The 21,052-nt window shown below is 44.2% G+C and overlaps 1 protein-coding gene across 6 annotated transcripts in view; it reads right to left on the reverse strand.

Annotated features, from left to right (window-relative positions):
- Positions 1-21,052, reverse strand: part of zufsp (zinc finger containing ubiquitin peptidase 1) — a 75,686-nt gene that overhangs the window by 6,583 nt on the left and 48,051 nt on the right. For 3 of the 6 annotated variants that reach the window (XM_073057446.1, XM_073057447.1, XM_073057441.1), the window contains 2 exons: positions 18,140-18,354; positions 14,497-15,049 (listed from right to left, as the gene is read on the reverse strand). In XM_073057446.1, coding sequence (XP_072913547.1) covers positions 15,002-15,049; positions 18,140-18,354 — 263 coding nt within the window. In that variant the 3' untranslated portion in view covers positions 14,497-15,001. Of the gene's footprint in view, positions 1-14,496; positions 15,050-18,139; positions 18,355-21,052 lie in introns of those variants that run through there. The other 3 variants (XM_073057444.1, XM_073057443.1, XM_073057442.1) reach the window with 2 other exon arrangements.

The raw sequence follows: 21,052 nt of genomic DNA on the forward strand, positions 1-21,052 counted from the left end.
GTTCGTCTTGTGGTAACATTTTCACATGGGATTTTAGCTTCCACACACACCTCTTTGAGCTGATCCAGTTGCAAAAGCCATAGTCTCTGAGACAAGGCCTGTGCCAACTCCTCCGAATCCATTATGTGTGGTATAGCCGCGCCCCGAAGCTGCGCACTCCCGCTATCAATCAAAGGTGATCCGTGTCCTCGTTGTTGCCACACTGAGCGCGACGTTAATTATCTCAGTGGTGCCTCCAATATTTGTTGCACACTTGGACACAGAAGGGACTTCCAGGCATGCAGAAGTTTAAAATCACGTCTTTATTTACCTTTCTGGAAATACCAGAACACAAGCATATCAGTTTACCATGCATGCTGCGGGGCCGTCCCCGACTACTCGAAGACCTGCGCACTGCCGCCCCCCAGGACCCCTCAGCTGCCCCCAAGTGCCTGTATAAGCTTTGCTCCTCCTAACCATCAACTAACCTACTAAAATATTACCGTTGCTAGTGCAACTGAACATTAATCAAATTGTGAATAAACAAAATAACAAACCAAAGCAATAAAAATACTATGACCATCATATAAGAAGATTAGGGGGGTATCCAGTGTCCATTAATATGCTCCACATTACTATAGGTCCCACAATACAGGCCTTCAAACAGCAGCGGGGATATGGATTACAAATTACAGCAGGAGATAGAAAAGGCGTGTCAGAAGGGCAATGTCATGGTAATTGTTGGGGATTTAAAATGAAAGTGGATTGTGAAAACCCGGTCAGCACTAGAGCTCAAGAGAGAGAATTTGTAGAATGTCTAAGGGATGACTTTTTAGAACAGCTTGTTGTTGAGCCGACTAAGGGATCAGCTGTGCTGGATTGGGTGCTGTGCAATGATCCAGAGACGATAAGAGAGCTTAAGGTTAAGGAACCCCGAGGGAACAGTGATCACAATATGATCACAATATGATCGCGTTCACATTGAAATTTGAGAGGGAAAAAATAAAATCCAATGTGTCAGTATTTCAGTAGAATAAAGGAAATTACAATGGCAAGAGAGTTGAAAAGTTGACTCGAAAGTGACACATGCAGAAAGGACAGCAGAGCAGCAATGGCTGGAGTTTCTGTGAAAAATGAGGGAAGTGCAAGACAGATATATTCCAAATAAGAAGACATTTTCAAATGGAAGAAGGACACTACAGTGGCTGACAAGTGAAGTCAGAGCCAAAGTAAAAGCAAAAGAGAGGGCATACAAGGAAGCCAGAGCTAGTGGGAAGATAGAGGATTTAAAAACTTGCAGAAGGAAACTAAGAAAGTCATTAGGAAGGAAAAGATGAATTATGAAAGGAAGCTGGCAACTAATATCAAAGAAGATACTAAAAGCTTTTTTAAGTATATAAAGGGTAAAAGAGAGTTGAGGGTAGATATAGGACCAATACAAAATGACGCTGGAGATATTGTAATGAGAGATACAGAGATGGCAGAGGAATTAAATGTACATTTTGCATCAGTCTTCACGGTGAAAGACATCTGCAGTATACCGGACATTCAAGAGTGTCAGTGAAGTGAAGTTTGTGCAGTGAAAATTATGACTGAGGAGGCGCTCAAGAGGTTTAATGGTCTGAGGGTGGATAAATCTTCTGGACATGATGGAATGCACCCTTGGGTTCTGAAGGAAGTAGCTGGAGAGATTGCAGAGGCATTAACGATGATCTTTCAAGAATCGATAGATTCTGGCATTGTACTGGATGACTGGAAAACTGCAAATGTAACTCCGCTATTTAAGAAGGGCGGGAGACAGCAGAAAGGAAACCATAGACCTGTTAGCCTAACATTAGTGGTTGGGAAGTTGTTGGAAGTGATTGTCAGGGATGAGATTACAGAGTACCTGGAGGCACATAACAAGAATGGCCAAAGCCAGCATGGTTTCCTATAAGGTAAAACCTGCCTTACTAACCTACTGCAATCCTTTGGCAAAATTACAAGTAGGGTAGACAAAGGAGATGCAGTCGATGTGGTGTACTTGGATTTTCAGAAGGCCTTTGGCAAAGTGCCAGATATGAGGCTGCTTAGCAAGATAAGAGCCCATGGAATTAAAGGGAAGTTACAAGCATTGGCTGATTGGCAGAAAACAGAGAATGGGAATAAAGGGATCCTATTCTGGCTGGCTGCCGGTTCCACAGGGTCGGTGTTGGGACCGCTGCTTTTTACGATGTATGTCAATGATTAGGACTATGGAATTAATGAATTTGTGGCTAAATTTGCTGATGATACAAAGATAGGTGGAGGAGCGGGTAGTCTTGAGGAAACAGAGAGCCTGCAGAGAGACTTAGATAGTTTAGGGGAATGGGCAAAGAAGTGGCAAATGAAATACAATTTTGGGAAGTGTATGGTCATGCACTTTTGTGGAAGAAATAAACAGGGAGTCTATTATTTCGATAGGAAGAGAATTCAAAATGCAGACATGCAAAGGGACTTGGGAGTCCTTGCGCCTGCCAGATATCCTAAAGGTTAACCTTGAGGTTGAGTTGGTTGTGAAGAAGGCGAATGCAATGTTGGCATTCGTTTCTAGAGGTATAGAATATAAGAGCAGGGATGTGATGTTGAGGTTCTATAAGGCACTCGTGAGACCATGCAGAGTATTGTGTTCAGTTTTGGGCTTCTTATTTTAGAAAGGAAGGATATACTGACATTGGAGAGGGTTCAGAGAAGATTCACAAGAATGATTCCAGGTGTGAAAGGGTTACCGTATGAGGAACGTCTGGCAGCTCTTGGGCTGTATTCCCTGGAGTTCAGGAGAATGAGGGGGGATCTCATAGAAACATTCCGAATGTTAAAAGGCCTGAACAGATTAGATACGGCAAAGTTACTTCCCATGGTTGGGGATTCTAAGACAAGAGGACATGACTTCAGGATTGAAGGACGTCTATTTAGAACAGAGATGCGGAGAAATTACTTTAGTCAGAGGGTGGTAAATCTGTGGAATTTGTTGCCACGAGTGGCTGTGGAGGCCAAGTCATTGGGAGCATTTAAGTCAGAGATAGATTCTTGATTAGCCAGGGCATTAAATCATATGGGGAGAAGTCAGGGGAGTGGGGATGACTGGAAGAATTGGATCAGCCCATGATTGAATGGTGGAGCAAACTCGATGGGCCGAATGACCTACTTCTGCTCCTATATCTTATGGTCTTATTCCCTTATTCACTCAACCACTCTCAGTCCATCTTGTGGTAGCTTAATGATCAACTTTGCTCTGCTATTTGTTTCCACAAATGAATCGGTTTGGAGGAACAACACCTTATATTCTGTCCAGGTAGCCTCCAAACTGATGGCATGACATCAATTTCTCGAAGTTCTGGTAATTTCCTCCCCCCCCCACACCCCCACCTCTCCTTCACCATTCTCCATTCTCTTTTCCCTCTCTCATCTCATCTTCTTGCCCATCCATCACCTCCCTCTGGTGCTCCTCTCTCCTTTTTTTTCTTCCATGGCCTTCTGTCCTCTCTTATCAGACACCCCCTTCTCCAGCCCTGTATCTCTTTCACCAATCAACTTCCCAGCTCTTTATTTCATTCCCCATCCCTTCAAGTTCACCTAGCACCTTGAGCTTCTCCCTCCCCTCACCTTTTAAATCCACTCCTCAGCTTTCGTTCTCCAGTCCTGCTGAAGGATCTGTGCCCAAAACATCCACTGTTTACTCTTTTCCATAGATGCTACCAGGCCTGCTGAGTTCCTCCAGCATTTTGTGTGTGTTGCTCTGGACTTCTAGATTCTGCAGATTTTCTGTTGTTTCTGCAATTTATTTTGCAATTTCCTACAAGGCCTGAGAATGCACCAGGTAAGGTTGAGGGAATTCCCCCACCTTAATGCACTTTCAGGCCTCTAATGCCTCTCCCCTCTATTTTGTAAATGCGCATCACAACTAATATCATAAACAAAAGAGGTTCTGCAGATGCTGGAAATCCAGAGCAACGTACACAAAATGCTGGAGGAACTCATCAGGTCAGGCAGCATCTATGGAGAGGAATAAACAATCAACATTTCGATTCTTGGCCCAAAATGTTGACTGTTTATTCCTCTCCACAGGGGTATCTGACTCGCTGAGTTGCTCCAGCACTTCGACCATATGACATAGAAGCAGAATTAGGCCATTTGGCTCATCGAGTCTGCTCTGCCATTCAGTCCTTTTTGCCTCCTCCTCAGCTCCACTCCCCGGCCTTCTCACCGTAACCTTTGATACTGTGTCCAATCAAGAAACGATCTAGTTCTACCTTAAATACCCCTAACAGCCTGGGCTCCACAGCTACCTGTGACAATAGATTCCACAAATTCACCACCCTCTGGCTAAGGAAATTTCTCCGCATCTCTGTTTCCTAATCTTTTGAAGTCCTTCTGCAGCCTCAACGCTACCTGGCCCTACACCAATCTTCATATCATCTGCAAACTTGGGAAGAAAGCCATCTATTCCACCATCTAAATCATTGATATACAGCATAAAAAGAAAAGGTCCCAACACCGACCCCTGTGGAACACCACTAGTCACTGGCAGTCAACCAGAAAAGGGTCCTTTTATTCTATTGCACGCCCTCCTACCAATCAGCCAATCCTCTATGCTAGTAACTTTTCTGTAATAGTGCAACAAGATTACCTGCCTTATTTCTAATACCCTGTGCATTGAGATATAACACTTTGAGTACTGCAATTGCTACCCCTGTAGATTCTGCATCCCTAGTGCACTGATACTCACCCTACTGACTGCAATTTTGTCCTATCATCTGTCTGCCTTCCTCCCTCAACCTCTCCCCCCCCCCCCCCACCCGATAGACTGACTGCATGCTATCTTTGCCTTTTTACCATTCGTTCTCTGCTGAGTCCTTTCACTCTGGCTCCCACCACCCCCTGCCAAATTAGTTGAAACCCTTGCAACAGCTCTAACAAACCTGCCCGTGAGAGTATTAGTTCCCCCTCAGTTTGAGGTGCACCCAGCTCTTTTGAACAGTTCATAACCTCCCCCAGAAGAGATCCCAGTGATCCGAGAAGCTGAAAGCCTGCCCCCTGCACCAGCTTCTCAGCCACACATTTGTCTGCCAAATCATCCTGTTTCTACCTTCAATGACTCACGGCACAGGTAGCAATCCATAAATTATTACTCTGGAAGTCCTGCTTCTCAGCTTTCTACCTAGCTCTCTAAATTCTCTCTTCAGGACCTCATTGCTTTTTCTTCCTACGTCATTGGTACCAATATGTACCAAGACATCTAGCTGCTCTCCCTCCCTCTCCAAAATGCTGTGGACACAATCTGAGACATCTCTGACCCTGGCACCTGGGAGGCAACATACAATCTTGGTGTCCCATTGACATCCACGGAATCTCCTGTCTGTTCGTCTGACTATTGAGACCGCTTTCATTACTGCCCTTTCTACTCCCTCTTTCCCTTCTGCACCATGGACTCATGCTCAGTGCCAGTAATCTGGTCTCTGGGACATTCCCATGAAAGGTCATTCTCCCCACAACAGTATCCAAGATGGTATATTTACTTCTGAGGGTAATGACCACAGGGGTACTCTGCGCTAATTGTCTCTTCACATTTCTATTTCTCCTGAAAATTACCTATCTACTTAACTCCTGCAACTTCAGGGTGACTACAGCCCTGTAACTCTGATCGATTATCTCCTCACTCTCCCAAACAAGTCGAAGATTATCCAGCTGTTGCTCCAGATCCCTAACACGGTCTTCATGGTGTTGCAGCCGGATGCATGAATCACAAGACACACTAGCCTGCAGCCGGGATGCATCAGGCACTAGACCCTAGTTGGTCCTGTTTCCCTGCTGTGAGTCACAAAACCCTGAAAGGAAGAAGTTGTATGTATTACATCTTCCCTTTGCTTGCAGCCTGTGTCAGGAGGATGCGTTAACTCTATTGAAGTGTGCCTGCTTTTTCTCTACTCAGCTGGTGGAGATCAGCACTTGCTCTCCTTGGTACCAAGTACTTAGTTCCTGGACTGAGGTACGGAGTCAAGTGATTATTTGATTAAATGCAAATTCCACGACAGCAGTGATAATAACTGGTAGTTGTTTGAGTTGCCTGCAAAAGGGCACCAGTTACGAGGAATGTTGACGAGGGTAAGGCAGTGGATGTAGTCTATATGGACTTCAGCAAGGCCTTTGACAAAGTTCCACATGGAAGGTTAGTTAAGAAGGTTCAGTCGTTAGGTATTAATGCTGGAGTAATAAAATGGATTCAACAGTGGCTAGATGGGAGATGCCAGAGAGTAGTGGTGGATAATTGTTTATCGGGATGGAGGCCGGTGACTAGCGGGGTGCCTCAGGGATCTGTTTTGGGCCCAATGTTGTTTGTAATATACATAAATGATCTGGATGATGGGGTGGTAAATTGGATTAGTAAGTATGCTGATGATACTAAGGTAGGAGGTGTTGTGGATAATGAGGTGGGTTTTCAAAGCTTGCAGGGAGATTTATGCCGGTTAGAAGAATGGGCTGAACGTTGGCAGATGGAGTTTAATGCTGAGAAGTGTGAGGTTCTACATTTTGGCAGGAATAATCCAAATAGAACATACAGGGTAAATGGTAGGGCATTGAGGAATGCAGTGGAACAGAGAGATCTAGGAATAACAGTGCATAGTTCCCTGAAGGTGGAGTCTCATGTAGATAGGGTGGTGAAGAAGGCTTTTGGAACGCTGGCCTTTATAAATCAGAGCATTGAGTACAGAAGTTGGGATGTAATGTTAAAATTGTACAAGGCATTGGTAAGGCCAAATTTGGAATATTGTGTACAGTTCTGGTCACCGAATTATAGGAAAGATATCAATAAATTAGAGAGAGTGCAGAGACGATTTACTAGGATGTTACCTGGGTTTCAGCACTTAAGTTACAGAGAAAGGTTGAACAAGTTAGGTCTCTATTCATTGGAGCGTAGAAGGTTGAGGGGGGATTTGATCGAGGTATTTAAAATGTTGAGAGGGATAGATAGAGTTGACGTGAATAGGCTGTTTCCATTGAGAGTAGGGGAGATTCAAACGAGAGGACATGATTTGAGAGTTAGGGGGCAAAAGTTTAAGGGGGTATTTCTTTACTCAGAGAGTGATAGCTGTGTGGAATGAGCTTCCTGTAGAAGTAGTAGAGGCCAGTTCAGTTGTGTCATTTAAGGTAAAATTGGATAGGTATATGGATAGGAAAGGAGTGGAGGGTTATGGGCTGAGTGCGGGTAGGTGGGACTAGGTGAGATTAAGAGTTCGGCACGGACTAGGAGGGCCGGAATGGCCTGTTTCCGTGCTGTGATTGTTATATGGTTATATGTTATATGGTTAATGCCAGCAAGAACTTGGAAGGCACACAAGGCAATCAGCTGGCACTTTGTTGTGAACGTAACAGATACACGTTTATGTGTATAGACAACACGTGAGATGAGGCCCAAAACACAAACTGCTGGCTACTGGAAGATGAAGATGGTCATAATCTCAAACAGAACTAATGCAAATGTTAATTGTGTAACTACTGTTCGCTCTAAGTTGTGCGGATGTGCAGGAACATAGTAACTGAAATGCTCTTGTGCATATAGGCTTTCTTACCTCACTGCTGGGATTTTCTTCTATATAATGCTAATTATTAAAACCACTGCTTTCCTTGGCTGCGTGAGTCTAGGGAAGACACGCTCAGGTCCCGCCAGACCCACAAGATTGTCAGCTCTCCCACCCCAAACCCCGGTTTGTGTGGATGCTGTGTAATTTGCTACTCTGTTACAACTCAGTGCCAAGAAACTACAGACAGCGCTCTGCATACGATTAAAGGAATTACATTTATGAATCTTACTTAACTAAAGGGTTTGTAAAGAGGCCTCTCCCTGTCCATTACTCATGCCTACCGGTAACTCAGGTCCTCTCGTTACTTGCCGGAACTTGTCTTTATGCCCAGTTACTTTAGCGGTGAGCCTCCCATCATTTTCTAAGCGCAAACCTGCTGGTCCAATGCTGGTTTCCCCCCATTTCACCCACCACAGCATGACAGTCTCTTCATCAATTATTGGGGAGTTTGCGAAAGGCTGCATATACCACACCCCCATTTCCTTGTCTTTTGAGTCAGTCTCACATTCAGGGGTGGGGTCTGGTCTAATCCTTCCTGCTGCTGGTCCTTTGGCTGCCCCACGTCGCTGAAGAGTCCTTACTAGGTGTAGGGTCCAGGTCAACATATACCTCTTCTCCCAGAGTCAGAAGGTGGTTCCAATGGAGAATCTTGACAGCCCCATTCCTGTCCTCTGGTTTCACCTGGAAAACTGGTATGTTTGGCAACTGACTCTCCACTACAGAAGGCATAGCCGCCCAGGGGTCGGCCAATATGCTTCCCAGGTAGCCCCAAATTCTTTATGAGGACTCTGTCTCCAGGCATTAGTTGGAAAAACCTAACCTTTTGATCATACCTCCTCTTATTTCCTTGATTCTGCTTGGCAGCTGCGGCTCCAGCTAATTCATAAACCCTTTTTCAACTCCCTTCTCACATCAGACACACACTTCAGATAAGTCCTCTGTTGTACATATTGAGAAATATATACCTGAAATGTAATCACTATGTACTAGCTATTTACTATACTATGTAATCACTCCTATGTACTGAATATTACTATGTATTATTTTACTAGACACATTTTACTATGTACTGTTTTACAAGATACCTTGTATTTTCTTAGCTACATACCATGGCAGTTAAAGAACATCTGTTTATCCTTAGCAGCACTAATTAGCTGAAATGTACTCCATATATTATACGATAGAATGGCTTATGAAGAGATAACGGTGGCAGACAGGATGGTATGAACAGGAAATGGAATGTGAGGGAGGTTAAGGGAGGCTGACTGAGAAACAACCATGGCCAGGAATGAGGCCCAAGATGTGAACTGGAAAGAAATACTGGTGGCGCACTGAGAGCTAAGCAAGAGCGATTGATTAGTTAATGTATAGATGATATGCAACTAAAGAATGGTTGGGTATGCTGATAAGACCGAAATGTAACTGAGATAAGAAATTACTATAAAGAATGCTGTACACCGGAGCTCGGGGGGCTTTCGGTGACAAGTTCATCGATTGCCTCAGCCTTTGTTTGCAAATAAAGGTTTAAACTTCTCGAAGGATCGTCTGCGTCTCCTGGTCATTTCAAGTAACCACGACATACATCTTCCTTGCTGGTCCCACAACAGAGGTCAATGGGCAACCTCACTTTGCGCCCAAACATCAGATAATATGGCGAGTACCTGGTGGCTTCATTCTGTGTACAGTCGTAGCAGTGGACCAGATGCCCAATATGTTGACTCCACTTGTTCTTCTTGCTGATTTCCAAGGTTCTGAGCATGTCTAGAAAGGTCCGATTGAACCTCTTGGGCTGAGGATTGCCCTGGCTGGGTGATAAGACGTAGTCCTTGACTTCTTGACTCCAAGCATGCTCAGTAACACATGTATGAGCATATTTGCTTTTGTGATCCGTAATAGCCAAGACATTCGCCATGTTGCTGGCATCTACCTCTGCTGACAGGAAATCCATACACCCTTTCAGCCCCTTCAGTAGCCTCACTTAATGTTCCTCCGAAGTGGACCAAAACACTTTGAGGTCATCCAGATACACCAATACCTTTAACAAGTCCATATCCCACACTGTTTTCTCCATGACATGCTAGAAAGTCGCCAGGGCTCCTGATACGCCTGGGGCATTCTTTTGAACTGGAAGAATTCCAGTGGACATGTGCATGCCGTCTTCTTTTTGTCAGCCTCGCTCACGGGGATCTGATGATATCCACTCTTCAAGTCCAGCACGCTGAACCACTTCACACCACACAGGCAGGCACTGCATCTTCTATCCTCAGAACCGTACGTCGGTCGGGGACTGTCTAGAGACTGGGAGTCCACACACATCTGTCACCACTACTGGAGATGCATCGGGGCTTCTGGACTCAGTGATGATCCCAGGTTCCTTCAGCTTCTGCAGATGTTGCCGAACACCTTTCACCTCTGCAGGTGCCAGTCACCGCGACCTTTCTCTGAACAGGTGTCCTCTGTCACCGGGGTGGTGTGGCAAATGCTCTTGGACAACCCACATCAAACTTGTCAGTAGAAAAGACATCTTCCAGCTTCAACATCTTCTCTATCAACCTCCTCTTCCAATGCCTTCTTAACCACGCAGGTTGACTGTGTTAAGAAGGGATACGGTGCATTGGCCTTCATCAACCGTGGGATTGAGTTCAATGTTACAGCCATACAGATCCTTGGTCGGACCCCACTTGGAGTACTGTGCTCATTTCTGGTCACCTCACTACAGAAAGGTTGTGGAAACTATAGAAAGGATGCAGAGGAAATTTACAAGGATGTTGCCTGGATTGACAGACAGACAGACAGACATACTTTATTGATCCCGAGGGAAATTGGATTTCATTACAGTTGCACCAACCAAGAATAGAGTAGAAATATAGCAAAATAAAACCAGAAATAATTAAATGATAATAAGTAAATTATGCCAAGTGGAAATAAGTCCAGGACCAGCCTATTGGCTCAGGGTGTCTGACACTCCGAGGGAGGAGTTGTAAAGTTTGATGGCCACAGGCAGGAATGACTTCCTATGACGCTCAGTGTTGCATCTTGGTGGAATGAGTTTCTGGCTGAACGTACTCCTGTGCCTAACCAGTACATTATGGAGTGGATGGGAGACATTGTCCAAGATGGCATGCAACTTGGACAGCATCCTCTTTTCAGACACCACCGCCAGAGAGTCCAGTTCCACCCCCACAACATCACTGGCCTTGCGAAAGAGTTTGTTGATTCTGTTGATCTGCTACCCTCAGCCTGCTGCCCCAGCACACAACAGCAAACATGATAGCACTGGCCACCACAGACTCGTAGAACATCCTCAGCATCGTCCGGCAGATGTTAAAGGACCTCGGTCTCCTCAGGAAATAGAGACGGCTCTGACCCTTCTTGTAGACAGTCTCAGTATTCTTTGACCAGTCCAGTTTATTGCCAATTTGTATCCCCAGGTATTTGTAATCCTCCACCATGTCCACACTGACCCTTTGGATGGAAACAGGGATCACCGGTGCCTTAGCCCTCCTCAGGTCCACCACCAGCTCCTTAGTCATTTTCACATTAAGCTGCAGATGATTCTGCTCGCACCATGTGACAAAGTTTCCCACCGTAGCCCTGTACTCAGCTTCATCTCCCTTGCTGATGCATCCAACTATGGCAGAGTCATCAGAAAACTTCTGAAGATGGCAAGACTCTGTGTTGTAGTTGAAGTCCGAGGTGTAGATGGTGAAGAGAAAGGGAGACAGGACAGTCCCCTGTGGAGCCCCAGTGCTGCTGACCACTCTGTCTGACACACAGTGTTGCAAGCGCACGTACTGAGGTCTGCCAGTCAGGTAATCAATAATCCATGACACCAGGGAAGCATCCACCTGCATCACTGTCAGCTTCTCACCCAGCAGAGCAGGGTGGATGGTGTTGAACGCACTGGAGAAGTCAAAAAAGATAACCCTCACAGTGCTCGCCGGCTTGTCCAGGTGGGCGTAGACACGGTTCAGCAGGTAGACGATGGCATCCTCAACTCCTATTCGGGGCTGGTAGGCGAACTGCAGGGGGTGTAATTGTGGCCTAACCATAGGCCGGAGCTGCTTCAGAACAAGTCTCTCCAGGGTCTTCATGATGTGGGAGTCAATTGGGGAGCATGCCTTATGAGAATAGGTTGAGTGAACTCAGCCTTCTCTCCTTTGGAGTGATGGAGGATGAGACGTGACCTGAGAGGTGTATAAGATGATGAGAGGCATTGATCATGTGGATAGTCAGAGGTTTTTTCCTAAGGCTGAAATGGCTAGCATACGAGGGCACAGTTTTAAGGTTCTTGGAAGTAGGTACAGAGGGGATGTCAGGGTAAGTTTTTTCTTTACGCAGAGAGTGGTGAGTACGTGGAATGGGCTGCCAGCAACGGTGGTGGAGGCGGATACAATAGAGTCTTTTAAGAAGCTCCTGGATAGGTACATGAAACTTAGAAAAATAGAGGACTATGGGTAACCCTAGGTAATTTCTAAAGTGAGTACATGTTCGTCACAGCATTGTGGGCTGAAGGGCCTGTATTGTGCTGTAGGTTTTCTATGTTTCTATCTCCAGGAACCAAAGAGTCCCCAGAGTTGAATGACTCAGCAGTCAACTTCTGTTTTTTTTGGACAGAGGTTCTCCCCAGCTGGTCTTACTCTAGACATTACTATCACCAGAATTGGCATCCCCCGCCCGAGGGTGACCTCCTTCTCTGAAGTGTTGCTGACAATCACTGTCGTCACTGATACAACCAACGGCTTCTGCAGTCCGGTCCTCACTAGTATCCTAGCAGGTAAGCATGACTCCTCTTTGTGGTCTTCTGGAATATCCACCAAGAGGGCTTCAGCATCAGGTGTTCTGGGAAATTTGGGGTTCCTGTCACTCTAGCTACTTCCCCGGGTTGTAACACGACTGGTTTGGACTGGATGTACCACACAGTCCCTCGTCTCTGCTCATCATTCAGCCCAGTGCGGCCACACACTTCCTCAAAAGCAACTGGAAACACAGGGTGAATGGACAATGGTTTCAGAAAGCTGTCTCCAGCTTTCTCCTTGCAGGCTCCCACTAGCCTGCACACGGTAGAAGTATTTGTGCCCACAAGAATTGAAGCTCCACCTTTCTCGACAAACCAACAATAACGTACCAAGGACCTCAGCTACTCCCACATCTGACTCCGAAAACTCCAGCTTCAATGACAAGTAACCATCGTACAGATAGTCATCCATACTAAGTTCCTAGATCTCTACCACACTGATTGGCATCAATGGTAAATATATCAAATAGCAGTTGTAAAATGAATGGTATAGCAGAGTAACCTGTCTTCTCACTTCATCTAAACCTTTACTTTAGAGCTACAAAATATTTACATTGGCAGTGTTTAAAATTACAAAACTGTTACAAATTATAACAATAAACACAGAATGGAAGTGAATAAAACACTGGTCCGTGGAATACCAATGCAAACTAGTGTATAAGATGATGAGAGGCATTGATCGTGTGGATAGCCAGAGGCTTTTTCCCAGGGCTGAAATGGCTAGCACGAGAGGGCATAGTTTTAAGGTGCTTGGAAGTAGTTAAAGAGGAGATGTCAGGGCTAAGTTTTTTTTAATGCAGAGAGTGGTGAGCGGCTAACGGACTGGTGCAGAGCCAACAACCTGTCTTTGAATGTGAACAAAAGAGATGGTTGTTGACTTCAGGAGGGCACGGAGCGACCACTCCTCGCTGAACATCGACGGCTCCTCGGTAGAGATCGTTAAGAGCACCAAATTTCTTGGTGTTCACCTGGCGGAGAATCTCACCTGGTCCCTCAACACCAGCTCCATAGCAAAGAAAGCCTATCAGCATCTCTACTTTCTGCGAAGGCTGATGAAAGTCCACCTCCTACCCCCTATCCTCATCACTTTCTACAGGGGTTGTATTGAGAGCATCCTGAGCAGCTGCATCACTGCCTGGTTTGGAAATTGCACCATCTCGGATTGCAAGACCCTGCAGCGGATAGTGAGGTCAGCTGAGATCATCGGGGTCTCTCTTCCCACCATCACGGACATTTACACTACACGCTGCATCTGCAAAGCAAATAGCATTATGAAGGACCCCATGCTCCCCTCATAGAATCCCTTCTCCCTCCTGCCATCTGGGAAAAGGCTCTGAAGCATTTGGGCTCTCACGACCAGACTATGTAACAGTTTCTTCCCCCAAGCTATCAGACTCCTCAATACCCGAAGCCTGGACTGACACCTTACTGCCCTATTGTCCTGTTTATTATTTATTGTATTGCCTGCACTGTTTTGTGCACTTTACGTAGTCCTGGGTAGGTCTGTAGTCTAGTGTAGTTTTTTTTTCTTTCTGTGTTGTTTACGTAGTTCAGTCTAGTTTTTGTACTGTGTCATATAACACCACGGTCCTGAAAAACATTGTCTCATTTTTACTATGTACTTTACCAGCAGTTGTGGTCAAAATAACAATAAAAGTGACTTGACTTGACTTGTGAGTGCATGGAATGGGCTGCCAGCGACGGTGGTGGAGGCGGATACGATAGGGTCTTTTAAGAGACTCCTGGACAGGTACATGGAGCTTAGAAAAATAGAGGGCAATGGGTAACCCTAGGTAATTTCTAAAGTAAGGACATGTTTGGCACAGCTTTGTGGGCCGAAGGGCCCATATTGTGCTTTAGGTTTTCTATGTTTCTAGTCAAAACATTTTACTTTTACCATTGTGTCTGCCAATTGCCTTGACTGAAATTGTTCAGATGTGTTGTTGTGAATTGTGTTTGTTTGATGTGTATATTGTAAAAAATAATTAAGTGCCATGTAAATTTCAGGCTGTGTAAGTTTCCTGCTCAGAGGAAATGTCTGGTCTGCATGGCTGTACAAAAAATTAGAGGGTATGTTGAGTGCAACCTCGAGTGAAAATTAACTTCCAACTTACAGAATACTTCAAAAAATGTTTATTAGCAATAATTTACATAGTAGAAAAGAGTAACGAAGCATCCACAGGAGCAATCTGGAAAATAGATGTATTAGTCTTTTTACGCTTAGATGTTCAAGACACATTTTCTATAACATAATTCTATCTACACAAGGAAACTCTAAAAAAAATGCCTATATTTCCAACTGAAAACAAGGCAGAACCACAACTAAAATCCTTCATTAGTAGAATGTTGAACGGCACTTGTGAAATTATTAATTACAAATGTTCATCAGCATGTGGGATATTAGTAACAGACGAGCTCATCCCATTTTACGCTTCATGGGCAACATTGCCAATCTTACAAGAAATGCATAAAAATATATTACCTCCAATTAAATTGATCATGTTTACAAATCAAAAACAAAAGAAGAATTTGTGAACTAAGATTTACATATGGCTCAAGTAAAAGGAAATGTAAGGAACCTGAAAAATAGACGGCTTGCTGAATTCTAGGTCCGAGAATTGCACTATGGCACCTTTTCTGCTGTTAGCACTGACGATGCATGCTTACGGGCCTGTGAAGGAAATAGATAGACAGCATATAGATTTACTTTTGTTTTACTTAGAGATACAGTACGGTAACAGGCCCTCCGGGCCCAATGAGATCACACCGCCCAATTAACCTTTAAGTCTTTGAAACGTGAGAGGAACCTGAGGAAGCCCACACAGTCCACGGGGAGAATGTACCGAATCTTTACAGATGCTGAGGGAATTGAACCCGTGGCAGTGACACTGTTAGGGTGTTACTCTAACCGCTGCCCTAATATGCCGCCCATAAAGAGACGTACTAAATTTTAAATCAACACAGACAAAATGCTGCAGGAACTCAGCAGGTCAGGCAGCACCACTGAAATCAACAAATAGTTGAATTTTTCGTGATGAGACCCTTCAGCAGGACTGGAAAGGAAGGGGGAAGATGCCAGAATAAAAAGGCGGTGGAAGGTGAAGGGGAATAAGGAGAAGGTGACAGGTGAAGCCAGATGGGTGGGAAAGGTAAAGGGCTGGAGAGGAAGGAATCTGATAGGAGAGGAGAGTAGACCATAGGAGAAAGGGAAGGAGGAGGGAGAGCACCAGGGGAAGGTGATAGGCGAGTAGGAAGAAGTAAGAGGCTAGAGTGGGAAAGGAGAAATCAATATCCACATCATCAGGTTGGAGACAACCCAGACGGAATATGAGGTGTCGCTCCTCCTCCCCGAGGGTGGTGTCGTCATGGCACAAGAGGAGACAACGGACCATGAGGATGGCACAGGAATCGGAATTAAAATGTCTGGCCACTGAGAAATCCCACCTGTGCTCAACGAGGCAGTCACCCAATTAATGATGGGTCTCACCATTGCAGAGGAAGCCACATCGGGAGCACCGGATACAATAGGCAATTCCAACAAATTCACAGGTGAATGGGGAAAGGGTAGAACTTTGGCCACGCAGCAGCGATGTGCCGGGAGGGAAATTAATGGGGAGGTACAAATGGACAAGAGAATCACAGAGGGAGCGATCGCTGCAGGAAGCAGAGAGTGGGGGGGCGGGGCGGGGGAATGTACTTGGTGGTAGGATCCCCTTGGGAAAGGTGGACATTGCTGAGAATGGTGTGTTGGATGTGGAGGATCGAGGGGTAGGAACTAAGGGCAAGAGGGACTCTATCACTGTTAAGGCGGCAGGAAGACGGGGCAAGTGTGGATGTTCTGGAAACGAAGGAGATGCAGGCGAGGGCAGCATCAACGGTGGAGGAACAGAAATCCCTTTCTTTAAAAATGTTAAACATTTTATCAATTTATAAACTGCTTTGCTCATATGAAGATTCTGTCGAGCAGTTCTTGATAGGAAGCATGCAGATGATTGGAACCTGGAACTCATTGCCTGAGGGGGCGGTGGACTCTGCCACTTGCACAGGATTACAATGGGATAGAAAACCATGGACTAGTTATAGATCGGTATGTGAGAGGCTGCATGTACATGGTGTGACAAAGCAGTCATTTCTTTGCTGAGAGACTCTGTGGAAAGGCATTCTAGTGAATCCATGTCTTCAGGCCAAACACTCTTTGGATCAACAAAAAAATGCAGAAGTATCTCTTGATTATTCTAAGTACACTTGACAACAAAGATTTTGCTTCCTGAATATTTTTGGGTGTATCTTATGGATTTTGGGCTGCTGATCATGAAAATTGCCATGAAGTTTCCCTATCAGGCACAATTTTTTTTTAAATTGGCTATTTTGTTATTTCAATTCATAATTCAAATCGATTAAAATGTTGCCCACAATGCAACATGAGAAGTCTTCTATCTTGTCCAGGCATAACTGGGCATGCTTAGACAGGGTGGGTGCAGCATGTTAGGGCAGGTTTTAGAAAGCTCTAACCTTCCATGAAGGATTTTGATATTTGAGACGGATGTTTCCCAGAATAACTGATACCAAGATTAAGGAAGGCATTTCGTTGGTCCACAAATCTAACAGGTTATCAATGATAGGTAATTCAAAGAACTTCCATTGAGACTGGGGAAAATTGCATGGAAGGCATTCAAGGATGTTGGTAAAAATTTTCTTGGCAACTACAGAGCACCAAACTGCGTTCATGCTTCAACATACAAAACCATGAAATGCAACATGTCACTAAAGATTCATCTTCTGCATTCCCATTTAGATTTCTTCCCTGCAAATCTTGGTGCTGTCAGTGACAAGCACAAGGAAAGGTTTCACCAGGACATTGCGGTCATGGAGAAACAGTATCAGGGCAACTGGAATCCATCAATGCTGGCTGATTATTATTGGACACATGTGAGATGCCTCAGAGATTGAGTACAAATGAAAATCATCAAGAAAACATTTTTAGCTTAGCTGAGCAATTGCAAAGCTTCAGGACCATTATGCAATTTATACACATTATGTATATTCAATAAAAGTTAATTTCTTGTTTCTCCAAATTCCTACGTGGTACAAGTAATCTGAAATTATACTTGTGTTCAGCTTCAAGCAGTCTATCGTAAACCAAAAAAAAATTCTGAGGAAGCAACAGTTCCAACAAAAATTGTTGTCCAGTGATACTTGTGTGGAGATTGAAACCACATTTCAAAATTACACCAGCAAACATTAGTTTTAAACTCATTGAGAAAGCGACCACTGAGTCCTAACGATTACATTTGTATGTAGGAAGACAGTACAGATGATAATTCAGTGCGGTTACTTTGTCACTGTACACAAAGTACTGAGAGCAGGGTGGCAGGCAAATAGCAAATATGATTGGCTGATTAGATATTTGCATTAACAAGGTATACAGGAGCCTAATAAAGTGGCCAGAGTGTATTTCTCAATACATCAGATTTATTCCAATTTTAATTTCCTGCTCTGTAAAACACTGATAGAACTTTGCAGTTTTCAGTTACCCACTTAGCCGCTCAGACAGCTTACTGGCATCACTCTTGCCGGACTACCCAGCATGCTTGTCTGACAGCAGTCAACAAAGAAAAGGTGGTGATCATGCCACATGAAAGATGCAGAATACAGACTAAGATCTCAACTCTAGCCTGCTAAAAATTAGAAATGTTCCAAATTAAAGTAGAAGCGGCACAGAGCATACATCTTTCAAAAAGTCTATTAAAAGGTAACTCACGTTTTTCTCTTCCACTGACAGAATACCATTTATTGTCACAATTTGATATTGTTTGTACTTCAAACTCCCGATGAATCTACGAATCATTTTAATACTTGTTCCAGTCATATTGGTGCGCAGAAGTTTCTGGATTTCTTGGTTACCGGGATCAAAAATCAACAGGCAAAGTGTTCCATTGTTCCTTTCTTCAATGCCTACAATAGTCCGACTGTGACCTAACGTTAGAAAGATTAATATGCTTCAAAGATGGGTATGGTATTCCCAACAGGTTAAACTATAATGAGTTTAAAATTCACCCTTTCAAAGACATTAAGAACAAATTAAATTGTTTTAATGAGTGTAAAAGATTTGCTCAATTGGCTATTGAATTTAATGCTCTTTGGGAAATTACTATTTTTAACTTTGTATTACAATGGGGAACATTTTCCTGATCACTTAATAGCATGCCTTCACATATAAAGGGTCCTGGAAATTATCCATAGTTTACTAAAGGGTTCATAGGCTTTGATAGAGTGAGTGTGGAGAGGATGTTTCCAGAGGTGGGAGAGTCTAAGACCAGAGGACACAGCCTCAGAATAGAGGGGCATCCGTTTAGATGAGGAAGAATGTCTTTTAACCAGGGAATAGTGAATCGGTGGAATTCATTGCTACAGGCAGCTGTGGAGGCCAAGACTTGGTTAGGATACAGTGGGGAGGGGTTTGGGGGGAAGGCAGGAGATTGGGGCTCAGAGGGAAAACGGATCAGCCACAATGACATGGCGGTGTAGACGCGATGAGCCAAATGGCCTGATTCTGCTCCTATACCTTATGGTTTTAAAAGGACGTATGCTGTGTTGACTGTCATTATTCTGGGGATTGAGATCGAGAGCCGTGAGGTAATGTTGCAACTCTATAAAACTTTGGTTAGACCAACTTGATTATGGTGTTCAATTCTCGTCATCTCATTACAGGAGGGACGTGGAAGCTTTAGAGAAGCTGCAAAGGAGGTTTACCAAGATGCTGCCTGGACTAGAGAGCATGTCTTACAAAGAAAGGTCGAGCGAGCCTGGGCTTTCCTCTTTGGAGCGAAGGAGGATAAGCAGTGAGTTGATCGAGGTGTACAAGCTGAGAAGAAGCAGAGTTAGAGTGGATGGCCAGAGACTTTTCCCAGGGCTAATATGATGGGGCATAACTTTGAAGTTGTTTGGAGGAAAGCATGGGGGTGTGTCAGCGATAATGGATGTGTGGAACAGCCTGCCAGCCATGGTGGTGGAGGCAGATACATTAGTGACCTTTAAGAGTCTCTTAGATGGGGACATGGATGACAGAAAATGGGAGGGAAAGGTTACATTGATATTAGAGGTCAAAAGATCTGCCCTACATCTTGGGTTATCATGGTGCCCTGTACACTGTTATACAGGCACTTGAATCACCAAAGCATGTTTTAGCTTTATCGTTTTACACATATTTATTTTCTCTGGCCCACACTCATTTCTTCCCATGGTGCGCAATTCAGGGCACGTACGAGTTTGCAGACTTCAGATTATTTTGTAGAAACACCACATTTCTTGTCACGGGCACCAGTTGAAGAATGCCTGAAGAGCTACTATGTCTAACCATCCCACCACTAAACTAGATTGGAAAGAATGAAACACAATCTGTAAAGAAATCTCAAGCCTGATGAGAGTCATATTCAGACATCAGCTAAGACATTCGTGTAATGTGCCAAAGATATAAACCGAAATGCTACAAGTAAAAGCACTTACATCGTAGCATTTCACTTTGGGACATAAACACTTCAATGACACAAACTATGATTTCTTGCCATCTCTGCTACAAACCACAATCGACCTTTATAACAATTGTCACACATTGCAAAGACCCATACAAGAACCATTTAAAAGATTTGGCCATCTCTTCCCAACTTTCAAACAAGTACATTACAATTGAGCAAATGTGACTCAATATAGGGGTTTGCAACCTGGGGTCCACGGACCCCTTGGTTAATGGTAGGGGCCCACAGCATAAAAGAAATTGCTGGGAATTCCTGACTATAGAACATAGAACATTACAGCTCTTCAACACACAATGTTGCACCTTCCATCTAACCTACACTAAGATTAATCTAACTCTTCACTCCTACCATAAGGCCATAAGACATAGAAGCAGAATTAGGCCATTCAGCCCATTGAGTCTGCTCCACTATTCCATCATGGTTTATCTTGGATTCCACTCAACCCCATATACCTGCCTTCTCACCACATCCTTGATGCCCTGACCAATCAGGAAACTATCAACTTCCACCTTAAATATACACACGGACTTGGCCTCCACTGCAGTCTGTGAGAGCATTTCATAGATTCACTACTCTCTGGCTAAAAAAAAATTCCTCCTTACCTCTGTTCTAAAGGGTCACCCCTCAATTTTTAGGCTGTGCCCTCTAGTTCTGGATAATCCCACCATAGGAAGCATCCCCTCCACATCCATCCTATTTAATTCTTTCAACATTTGGTAGGTTTCAATGATACACCCCGCATTCTTCTAAATTCCAGTGAGTACAGGCCCAATAAATGTTCCTCATATGTTAACCCCTATGTTCCCAGAATCATCCTCGTGAACCTCCTCTGAACTCTCTCCAATGACAACAAGATATATGGGGCCAAAAACTGTTGACAATACTCCAAGTGCGGCTTGACTAGTGTCTTATAAAGGCTCAGCAATATCTCCTTGCTTTTATATTCTAATCCCCTTGAAATAAATGCCAACATTGCATTTCCATTCTTTACCACAGACTCAACTTGTAAATTAACCTTCAGGAAGTTTTGCACAAGGATTCCTAAGTCCCTCTGCACCTCTGATGTTTGAACCTTCTCCACATTAAGATAATAGTCTGCACTATTGTTCCTTTTACCAAAATGCATTATCATACATTTT

The sequence above is a fragment of the Hemitrygon akajei genome, chromosome 9 (genome assembly GCF_048418815.1).
Source record: "Hemitrygon akajei chromosome 9, sHemAka1.3, whole genome shotgun sequence".
Lineage (NCBI taxonomy): Eukaryota > Metazoa > Chordata > Chondrichthyes > Myliobatiformes > Dasyatidae > Hemitrygon > Hemitrygon akajei.